Genomic DNA, 12208 nt, shown 5'->3' on the forward strand with positions numbered 1-12208 from the left:
GGACGGAGGGGGGGTCTGGATGGTGGCGGGAGGGGTGTCCAGTCAATGGCAGTCCGTCTGGTTGGTGAATAGCAACTAAAGCAGGCCCCCACGAGCGAGACAATGGAGCTACCAGAGAGGGGCGGGGGTGCAATGGGTGGGGGAGATGGGGCTCTGGGAGAAAGGGGGTGGGGGGGTGTAAGAAAGAGGCCGTGAATGGAGCGCCTTGTCACCAACGTCGTGGAGAGAATCACAGAATGAAGTGCGAGAATGAAAGAGGAGTTCAAAAAAGGAGCGAAAGGGGCGAGAGAGAGACCATTCCTGACCACCTGTCTCTCTCTCTCTCTCTCTCGATGTTTTTTAACTACCAGTCTTACACCCGAGCAGACTGTGGCAGGGATGCCCGTATTTGGTTGGGGGAGGGGGATCACAGACGTGTTTTAGCACCATCAGCAAGTTCATGACGAGGCAGCGGTCGACATCGATCTCAGTGATCAAAATAAACCAATGAGGATTAGTGGATTTAATCAGCGGTCCACTGACCGGATCTGGACCACGGACCATGGGCCACACGGTCCATTGGGTAATGGGGAACAGGGATGACAGTCCTGTAACTGCCTTTCCAGCAGCTCCTGTATTTTGTTTTCTACTTCTTTCTTTCCTTTCATAACTTTGCTGCTGTGAAATGTAAATTTCTCCACTGCGAGACGAATAAAGGTCAATCCAATCCAACCTGTTAGTATATTTATTCCATCGGACATAGCGGAAATATACTTGACCTGCCAGTTTGGCCCCACCTTTTTTGTTTTATTTGGTTTAAGACGTTAAATAAACCGAAAGTTAAAAAAAAAGGACAACTTGATCAAACATCCAGCGAAACTCGCAACCGATGGAGAGCCGTGATTTACGAAAATCAAATTATTTTGACAGGAGAAGTTCATCTTATTGAGGTTTCTCGAGGAAGAACTCGTTGCGCACATTATGTCATCAAAAACAAAAAAACTAGACAATACAAGAAACCTGTTGAACTCCTCAAACAAATGGAAAGTGTGAAAATGTGTTTGCATCGCCCTTCTCCATTCTTTGGGTCATTCTCTGTATTATATGCTTTTATTCTACATTTGCTGCAATACGTCCTTGACTCATTAGAATAAACGGACTAGAAAGTAGGAGGTACCCTTCATTGAATGCAATGGTCCGGGTACCCGTTTCCATGGTAATGAAGGTCATTCTCACTATTGCCCCTACAATAGCGTACATTAAATTATAACCATTATAACAACATCCAATATAATAATAATCTTGATCCTTGATTTAGCATACATATTACAAAAATATATTTTAACTGCTTTTTAATCATTCAATGCCCACAGAATATTGAGTTTTAGGACTAGATAAACATTCAAATCAGCGTAAGAAACCCTAGACTATCTTCTTCCATCTAAAAAAAGAGCCGTACTCATCGATGTAGAGTACAATAAACACTATCATCAATGGTGCTGTTTCTTTAACAAATCGGATTTCATACATGTATTTGCCTTGCGGGACTAGCCATTTTTTTATCTTCTGACTAGCTGATTAGCGTAAGCGAGCTTGCAAACACATTCAACTATTCAGATATCTGTTGTTTTATTGACGTTGAAGTGTTTTTGTGCACCATTGATTATTTTGTGTACTCTAGACGTTTATTGCATAGATGTGGTGGTATGAAAAGAAAAGCCGAACATGAATTTACATTTACACTTTACGGCGCTGGGCTCACCACTGTTGATGTGTTTATCGACTTTCACATGCTTCTTCTCTCCAGAGATGCTTTGCGTTGTCTGTCTGGCTCACGCAGGATGCATATGAAGAAGCTATTATGAGGAGGAGGTGTGAGTGGGGGGCGGCTATAGGAACTAGCAGCCAGCAGTAGCAAGTAGCTGTCGTGGGAGGCCAGCCAGCCAAGTTGCTATGTGAACAATGAAATCCCAGTTCAACAAAAAACATCCTGCAGAAATGAGAAAGAAGAGACCAGCAAGCAAAACAAAACAACGTTCCTGCATTGGTGTACCTGAAGTGCAACAAGAAGCACGACAGTCGCATTTTTAAGGTTCAACTGCAGGTCAAGCAGCTTAAAAATAGCTCAGAATGTCCTCCACTGTCCCCTGTCACACTTTTCTTTCGAGCCATTCCACTTCCTCTGTGTGTACAGGGGGACCAGGGGCGTCCTGAAATTCAAACGATTATTGAGAAAGGAGCACCGTTTAAATCCAAGCTCAGGCCTTGGCGTTTTTTGTTTTCTCCCACGTTGCACAAGTTTGTGTGTTTGTTTTGATGATGACTCAAAATTGTCCTCAGGTGTAAATATGAGGATGGTTGATATATGTTTGGCGGTCCGGATCAAACACTAACCTGCTTTACTGTAAACAATATCAAACACAAAGCTTTCAGGATCATAACATAACTTTTTTTTAACCGTCAGCCAATGCCTGCACAGGTTTTACACTAGTAATGGGTTCAACGTCTCTAGACGGGTGCTTTGTCATGTTGTCTTGTTTATCCCACTGCCTCCACATTACTGAATTTTTCATATCATTGTGAAAAACTACTACTACTACTACTACTACTACTACTACTACTAATAATAATAATGTTGGCAAATGCGTCATGTCTCGTGCTAGCTTAAAAACGACAACCGTTTAGCATTCCAATACAAGATAGCATTCACCTCTGCGTTATATCTACGCAGGGGAGTAAACATGCGCTAAAACTTCAACAAAACGAAAAAGAAAGTTTGCTAAATTGGTCACCGGACATGAGAAGTGAACTAGCTTAGCAAATGTTGCCGTTTTTTTCGCTTTGCTGTAATGTTATTTAAATGTTGTGTAAACTCTAAAAAACAGTCAAATATACCATCCAAAGTAAACATATTTACAATTGAAAACATTGAGGGGGCTAAAATGTTTTTAAAATATACTTTTAACGAAGAAAAGAACATTTATCTCCCCATACGTACGTTTTAACGACTCAGTGAAAAATCAAGAACATTTCATCTCTCATAACAAGAAGCAAGTAATAATCATTCAATGACGTGGACGTGCACAAGGTACGGGTAATATAAAACCATCGCTCCCAAAGCACACGCAAGGGAGGGGAGGCTTACCCAAAATGTACCAGGCCCTTTTATGCGAGCAGTGAAAGGATGAAGGCAGATGAATGACAAAAGGGGGAGAATGGCGAACTGGGCTGGTCCTGCTTGGTTTGAAGACAAGGAGGGATACCAACGAAAGGAGTGTTTGTTGGTGTGTGTGTGTGTGTGTGTGTTTGGGGGGGGGGGGGGGGGTTGCTTTCTGTAGGAAATGCATTGGTGTACCTGAAGTGCAGCAAGAAGCGTGACAGTCGCATGTTTAAGGTTCAACTGCAGGTTCAACATTTGTACATTCACGACAATAAAAAATGCACAGACTGAAAGTTTGGGAGTTTAATGTTTTCTTTACTGGCTTGTACACAAACGTACAAAAATAATACAGCACTCCTGTCCACGTGACATCACGTCATCATCACAGTGTTACAAACATTCAAAATAAAATTCTGTATATCCGATATATATAAATATCGGAAACACAACTTGCTTGGAAAAAAAAAACAAACAAAAATAAAACTTATTTTTTTCTTCACAAAAACAGAACAACACACTTCTCATGTACAACACTCTGGCGGCTGGCTCCTTACATCATAAATGTTATGACTGAAAAGCCTGACAACCACACAATGGTGCAATTTTTAATGACGTTACAATGATCTTACCATCAAATGTATTATTCCCCTTTCATCAAAAAAACAGGAAAACAGCACTTCAAAAAAGAAAGTGCCCCACGTTTTATCATCATCAGAGGTGACACACACACACATGTACACACAATCGCATATATTTGCTAGAAAATCAGGTTTTCTGCAAAGTAACATGCATATTTATCACCTGGAACATATATTTATACAATAATATTTTGCTGTTCATTTTTTTTCTGTTCAGAAAAAAAATAATAAATGTCGGCACATAAAAAGCCAACCTCGACAGCAGTCATCAGTGCAATATTGAAACAGAAAAAAATTAAAACAAAAGAAACATCAAGTTTAAGACAAGCGATACATATTTCATGTGTTGCCTAATACCAATCCAATCGCTTTAGTTTACTGCCGTTTGTGTATTTTGTGTTTTTTTTCTGGGGGGGTTCATGAGAAGCATACACTTTCAAAGGACACGCATTCTTCCCGCGAAGCTGCTGTGTGAAGCCTTTGAAAAAAAAAAAAAGAATAATCATGACAAAAAACAAGCAGCATTGATTCAAATGTTAGGGTGCCAGGACTTTTTTTTTAATGCAACGGGCAACTTTTTAAAGGATTTTCTTTGTAAGTCCTTCAATTGCCACATGTTGCCATTTTGTGTGTGTGTGTTTCTGTGTGTGTGTGTGTGTGTTCAAAAAGTCAGTAGTAGTAACTCTTCCATCCAAAGCCAAAAGGCTCCGTGTATTTGTGCAATTCAAACTCCCTGCATTTAGAAGTCATTCCACATGTTGCCTTGACTGAAAAAAAAAAAAAAAAACCACGCAGCCTGCCACCACAAAAAAAAAAGAGATTGCAGAAAGGCACACGGATGCTTAGCTTGTCTGTACTGGTTTGGTTGTAGTGTGAAACAAACTGTCCCAACTGGGGGTGCAGGGTCGTTTTTTAGGGGGGACACACACTCAAAAAAAAAAAACACACACAACATACTGGCATAAGCACAACATGAGAATACTTTAAAAGTCGAGGTAGCTGGCAAAAAAAGGCAACCGATCCTGATAGTAGGAGGGCTATGAATAGGGGGGGGGGGGGGCACTAAGGGATACCTCCACATTGGACAGTTATTTTATTTTTTTAACCGAAGCAGCTTGAGTCATCCTCTAACATTTAAAGATCATTTTCTCTTCTTTTTTTCAATCAAAATGTACCTTCATAAATATAACAAAAAAAAACAGCCTGCTTTCACAGTGAGGGTGTTAACAGAATACTGAAATGAGTTTCTAAAGTGATTCCAATTTGTCATTGTATTTTTGTTTTCAAAATAAAAGAGAGTGTTTTTTTTCCTTTCAAAAAACAGCACAGTGATGGTTGGCAAAGTGGCTTGAAAAATTTGGAATGATGGCGAGTTGAATGGTTTTGCGTCTTTCTTTTCAAACAATGATGGAAATAAAAGTAAAGCTATCGTGTACAGTACTTGACAAACACAAGGAAGTTATTTGTTGTTACAGCATGACGGTTAAACAGCAACAACAATAACAAAACATATCGGGATAGCCGTAATTGCCCCTCTTTTGTGTTTCAAAAAAAACAATACATCAACCTCTTCTTGTTTTGTTTTCTCTTCCCTTTCAAATATTCCAGTATCAAGTGCACTAATTCATGTTAACTCATTCACTGCCAATCACAAATGTATTCAGGAATTAAATATATCACGTAGAACACCATTCCCGAACTAGTTCGTTTTTTTCCTTGCTTGGGTGCCAATAAAGCACTGGCCAGACCTCTGGCAATGTTTTTCCCTTCCACAAGGGGGCATCATTTCCCTTTTTTCCCATGTTAGCGCTTTGTTCCAGCTTCAGGTGTTGTTAAAGCGCTATATAAACCAATGTGAATGTATTGCATTGTATTTTGTGCATCCACCCTCATTTCAAGCTCGGATAACTCCAAACCCATATAATTGAGGAATTAACTCTTTTTTCTGATGAAAGCTAAGAGTCCAAGTTTTTTTTAACGCTGAATTGAATGTTTATGTAGTACTAAAAGTCAATATTCTGTGGGTCCCGGAATTTGAGTGACAATGACAAAAAGCCTGGCACTGGAGTTGACACATTTTTTGCACATTGTCTGGCAGTGAATGAGTTAAATAAGTTTAAAATGGCAGTTTTAGCGGACATCATTGTAGATGGGAGGGAGATGGGGGTGCTTATAAACAATGAAGGGAATGCATCGTCTACAGTCGACACATTCAACAAGAAAGCTTTTAGGACAGGGGTGGTCAATCTAAGGCGTGCCAGCTGAGAGCATCTAAAAATAATTGTGAAATTTTGCATGACCCCACCCCACCCCTGTTTTAGTACCAATAAACTAAATGTAATGTGATGGTAAGATTCCAACGCAGCCCGACTGATGTTTGGCACACGAACGAGACAATGAAGTGGAGAGTTTTGTTGCCATTGCATTTTTTTCTTTTACCTGACACACAGCAGAGAGAAGGGAAGGAAGAAGTGACGGAAGCCGGAAACGAGCGATCACCGAGCCCCAGAGGAGTACTTGGCCTTGGTGATGAGGTATAGCACAATGTCCTGGTGACCCCCGAAAGCGGCGATGTGCAGTGCGCTCCAGCCTTCCCGGTTGGCGAGTCGGATGTCGGCGCCGAATTTGACCAGCAGTTTGACCAGCTCCAGATTACCGTCGATGACGGATTGATGCAGCGCCGTCTGGCCCTCAGGTCCGAACGAGTTGACGTTGAACTCGCAGTTTGTCATGTTCTGTAGCAGCGAGTGCAGCTCCTTGGTGTTACCCCTCTTCACCGCCTCCTGGAAGACCCTCTGTGGGGCTGAACATGTGGACACGTCCGCCTGGCTCATGGCTGCGTTGGAGGACAGGAGGGGAAGGGGGTGGGCCCAGTAATCCCGTCGAGTAAGGCACTCGCGCCTGGCCACACTTGTTTGTATATCCCCCAAAAATGAGTGAAAACACACAGATCCTCAAGGTAAGATGATCCCCTTGCGCTGCGACGGCGGTCCCTGGTTTCCGAGCAGCAGCGGATGAGGACCTATCGGGACACCCCGGACCTCTCTCTCCCTCTTTGGTTCCCCACACGTCCACGTTAGACGTTGATACGAGAGTCTGTCTGTAAACGTAGGACAAACACACACGCACACAAAGTCCAACTTAGACCGCATTCCACCACATCCAAACGCGTGCAACAAGGCTTTTACGCACTGAAACTTTTGCTTCGGAATGAATTTTACGGGCCTACCTGAGGGACGGACGGTTGTTGAACGCCGAATAAAAGAGAAAAAGAACTAAACTAAAACAAAGAAACAAAAAAAAAGATAGAAATCCACTAGCGTGGTGTCCGCTCGGCTGCGTCCTCAATGCGCTCTGGCCGGCTGGTTGCAGAGCACTGGAGGAATATTTTACGCGTCCTTTATTTGCATGACAATACGGGGGAGCCGGTGGGGGTGGGAGAAACAAATGTGGAGGAATGGGTGGAAACCCGGCAAGGTTATAGGCTGATGCCGGCTCTCGAAGTGGCGAGGCGGGCGGGAGGGGCGTGGTCTTCCCTGTCTGAGACTCCCCCCGACCGCATCAGCGCCATCTATCTATCTATCTATCTATCTATCTATCTATCTATCTATCTATCTATCTATCTATCTATCTATCTATCTATCTATCTATCTATCTATCTATCTATCTATCTATCTATCTATCTATCTATCTATCTATCTATCTATATATATAATAATGTAACTATAATAATAATGTAACTAACAGATGTATTTGATAATAATAAATAATAATAATAATCATCATCATCATAATGTAATCTAATCTCAATAAGAAAGTGGTCGCAATGATTACTTTTTGCCGAACTCCATAGCGAGAAACAATGCTTAATTTATAATGAAACAATCATATTGTATCAGTGATTTATTTTCATCGAAGCCAATGTCAGCAATACCGAAAAAAAACATCACGTCGTGTCATAAATATTAATAAAACTATTTAACCAAAGGTGGATAAAATATGAAGCAATTTTTGGGTGCTACTGTACTGGTATTTCCCCCATAATAGTGATGCATTTAGGGCTGTTGTATTCAATAAAATTTCCTATTTTATAACACATGAAGTTACAAGCAAAGGTAGAATTTCTTCACTTTTCAATCACGTATTTACACAATAAAGTTTAAGGTCGTTAAATGTTCGTGGGGGTATAATCCAGTGAGCAAGAACCCGCGTGTGATGAAAGAAGGAAAAAAAGAGGAAGCAAATGGCACAACAAATACCCCCACCGACCCATAACGCAACCCGGAAGTCTGTCCCCTCATTTAGAACAACTGTCGCGCAAGAGATTAGAGTCGGCTTCTTAAATCATAAACTGCGCATATATTGCAGTTGTTTTGAAACGACTAGACTGTGTGGGACTTGACATAACAAAAGGGACCGCTCTACTTCCTCCTTTTTTTTGCAGCGAGTGAAAAGAGGTGACGCTTTGCGCGGATTGACACGCCGCTCGGTCACCCCCACCAACCGTGGGAACCGAAGCCTTGTGTGTGTGCGTGCGTGCGTGACTGACACCTCGCGTAAGAGGTGGTGAGAGAATATTGCTGAAGTGTAACAAACGTATGGATGGAGGAAATGAGTGCAAACCGCACAAAAGGTGTATGTGGGCCGTTTGCTCTGTTGTGTGTTCTTTCCCACACTCTCAACTGTACATTTGGTGCACATTTTGCGGCTGCAGATTTCCACCGACTTTGCTGTTTCAAAAAAACAAAAACAACATAAAAATAAAAGCCTGCAATATATACAGATGTAGAATTATATTACTTTAACACCATCTACTTAGTCATACCTTGGTTTTTAAACAGCTCTATTCTCAACGAATTCATTTTAAATGAGAAACTTTGTGATTCTTACTCTTCAGATCAAACTAAGCCAACCCCAAAAATGCCACTTGACTCCTCTCAGCTTCCTGACACCGTACCGTACATTGAGAGCAGACATGTTTTTCTTGTGATTTACGCATTTTTTTTCCAGCATAGTGTATTCGCCTTTTATAATTGGCTAATAAAATAGCTTGGGATTTCAAACCACTCACTTTTTGAACAGCCTTCTGGAACAGATGGTTGAAAACCACATTATGATTGTATATCAATATATATATATATCTATATATATCCTGATTTATATAGTACTTTCACAATAGCTGCAGGTGAAACAAAACAGTTTATATCAGACTTAACAAAGTTAATTAAAAAAGTACATTATCCAGTGTGTAAGGCGCACCCAAAAGCCTTGATTTTCTACAAAAGATAACCCTGCGCCTTATACGCCAGTGCGCTTGATATGTGAAGTAATTTTGAGCCAAAACAGGTCTCACAACTCCTGTCAGCAGCCACAGACTCCATTTTCTCGTGTAGAAGTAATAAATAAATAAATAATAATAATAATAATAATAATAATACATTTAATTGGCAAGCACCTTTCAAAACTCAAAAGGACACTTTACAGTCACGGGATAAGAAGTGGGTAAAACGAGCCTCTACTGTAGCACCTTTTAATCTGGTGTGCCTTATATTTGGAGAACTTGTATATATTGACATATTATATACGGAAACAATTTATTTCATTCATTTAAGGTGCACCTTATAGTCCGATGTGCCTTATATATGGAAAAAGTTCAGAAAAAAATATGTATTGGGGGTGCACCTTATACATGGGAAAATATGGTATACGTATGTTAAAAAATATATATATAAGGCATAGTGGCCTTGTATATGGAAAAAGTTTGAAAATACACCATTCATTATGGGTGCGCCTTATACTGTTATACACCGGAAAATACGGTAATTAAAAAAACTGTATATGGACGGCACCAAAGGTTATTCTGAATGTGTGAAAATCAGTGAGGTATGGCCAATGTGCTAAAATGAAGGTGAAAATTTGCAGGAGTTTCAAACCTGAATGTGATTCAGCAAAGCATTTTTGAATGGGTGCGTCTACAGGTGTCGGTGAGCCTCTTTGTTGTTTGTTCCCACAGCTGCAAACGTTCAAATACAAAGCACTGACTCATTCCAATTAATGTGGTGAGAATTTGACTGCGATCTTTTTTAGGCCGTATTCAGAAACAGATGTGTAGTCCTTTTTGTCGCCGTCACTGACTCGTATTGTACTTCAAAAGTGGAACAAAGCGTATGTTTTTTTTTTCTTGTGTGAATGGGATTTGGATCTACACGTGTTTTGCTTATGTTTACGTGTGCATTTTTCTACTTCTTTCTTTGACTTGGTGAATGAAGGAGAACTTACGGAAAATCGGGAACATCTGTCCACCATCTCAACTTGGCTTCAGTGCGTGCGGACACTTGGAAAACATTTGCGCAAACCGCAGCAGCAACATGTTTCAGCGTTTGTTTCGTTGAATTCTTCGGAATAATTCAATGGGAAGTGGCCAAAAACCAGATAAACAATACTTTGGGAAGTAACAAAAGGATGCTTGGATTCAAAACATTATTGTTGTATTATTGGGACTACTCAATCATCCGTGGTGGAATGAACTTTTAGAATGATCACAGAAGTGAGTTGCGGTTCTATTATTGGAAGTCGATCTCCATTGGATTAAAATGCCTTGATAAACAAAGCGTGGGGGAGAGCAAGAGAAAGAGGGCAAAAGAGAGAAGGGGGAGAGGGGGGAGGGAGAGAGACAGAGGGGAGAGAGACAGAGAGAGGGAGACAGACAGAGTTGGCAGAGAGAGGGGGAGAGAGAGAGAAGTCTGAGAGAGAGAGAGAAAGGGATCAAAGGGGGAGAGAGAGAGGGAGAAAGAGGGGAGAGAGTCAGAGAGGGGGGGGGAGAGGTTGAGAGAGAGACAGAGAGAAAGACAGAGACTGAGAGAGAGAGATAAAGGGAGAGGGAGAGAGAGAATGAGGGGGAGAGACAGAGAGAGAGAGGGTGAGACAGAGAGAGACAGCGAGAGAGACAGAGAAGGAGAGATAGACAGAAAGAGAGACAGAGAAAGAGGGTGTGTGTGACAGAGAAAGAGAGACAGACAGAGAAAGAGAGAGAGAGACAGAGAAAGAGAGATAGACAGAAAGAGAGAGAGAGAGAGAGAGAGAGAGAGAGAGAGAGAGAGAGAGAGAGAGAGGGTGTGTGAGACAGAGAGAGAGACAGACAGAGAAAGAGAGATAGACAGAAAGAGAGAGAGAGAGAGAGAGAGAGAGAGAGAGGGTGTGTGAGACAGAGAGAGAGACAGACAGAGAAAGAGAGATAGACAGAAAGGGAGAGAGACAGAAAGAGAGAGAGAGACAGAGAAAGAGCGTGTGTGAGACAGAGAGAGACAGACAGAGAAAGAGACAGAGAGAGAGAGACAGAAAGAGAGAGCCAGAGGGTGTGTGAGACAGAGAGAGACAGATAGAGACAGAGAAAGACAGAGACAAAGACAGAGAGAGAGAGAGAGAGAGAGAGAGAGAGAGAGAGAGAGAGAGAGAGAGAGAGAGAGAGAGAGAGAGAGCGAGAGAGAGCTGGGGAGAGAGCGGGCGAGTGAGAGAAAGGAGGTGACGTGGTACCGTTGGAGGGAGGGCCTTGTGCATCCAATTCATTCCGGGCACCACGTGTCCTCAGAGCGTGGGAAAGTGGCGAGCTTTTCTTCCCAGCAAAAGAAAGAGCAAGGATCAAATAACATGGCGCTGCAGCAGAGATGGCGCTCGCTCTTCACTCTCATGGCAGAACTTCTGCCTGGAGAGAAAGTGGCAAATTCGCTTTAGAGTGTCCAAGGCGACACCAGAACGGGCTGCGTGTTGTGGTTTCAAAGACAGAGACTTCAGCATAAAAAACTGGACGGGAGCGCACGCTGTGAATCAGTCAGTCAGCATGTTTATATTTGAAGCACCCGGGAGCACCTATTAAAGGACAACCGACGTCTCCGCACAAGTTGTGTCCATAATTTGTAAAATGGCTTCAAATGACTTCTACTGAGCGTATTTTACAAAGATTCCACCCCATATAGCTACATTTTACGTTTTAAGACTCGCGCTGAATATTCAGGAAGTCTCGTTTTTGAGTTGGTGACGAGTCCGTACGTGACGTCACTAAAGGAACGCCCCCTGACCGAAAAAAAGACACATTGTAGCAGTCCTTCCATCACGTCAATGTATTTTGCTTTACTTGTTTGGTCTGAAAACCTTGTGTTGCACCCAAAAGCCGCCAGAAGAGGGTGTCCAAGCTCCATATAAGGAATTTATCAGCCTGTGGAAACGAAGGTGGCCACAGGTGGTCGCCATTTTGTGTCTCTTTTCTGGTGATCGTTTCTCCCCAATGTTGCCTCAAAATGGCATGGAATAAATTCTTTAATCGTTTGCAAACATGTATGCTTTCCTCATCAGAACTATTTGAATCATATTCATAAGTGGATGTGTAACAAGAAAGCATATTCTCCGAATCTGAAGCCATTGTTTTGATTATCCA

At 41.8% G+C, this 12208-nt stretch overlaps 1 protein-coding gene across 1 annotated transcript; it reads right to left on the reverse strand.

Annotated features, from left to right (window-relative positions):
• Positions 1-4187: 4187 nt before the first annotated feature.
• Positions 4188-7414, reverse strand: nrarpa (NOTCH regulated ankyrin repeat protein a). The gene is made up of 2 exons (XM_089021005.1): positions 7007-7414; positions 4188-6877 (listed from the first exon to the last, which is right to left on the reverse strand). Exon 2 carries the CDS (start codon positions 6609-6611, stop codon positions 6273-6275), a length of 339 nt encoding a protein of 112 aa, XP_088877131.1. The 5' UTR covers positions 6612-6877; positions 7007-7414; the 3' UTR covers positions 4188-6272.
• Between the last annotated feature and the right edge of the window lie 4794 nt (positions 7415-12208).

This window comes from Hippocampus bargibanti, linkage group LG18 (genome assembly GCF_051943395.1).
Source record: "Hippocampus bargibanti isolate YZ-2025 linkage group LG18, ASM5194339v1, whole genome shotgun sequence".
In the NCBI taxonomy this organism is placed as follows: Eukaryota; Metazoa; Chordata; class Actinopteri; order Syngnathiformes; family Syngnathidae; genus Hippocampus; species Hippocampus bargibanti.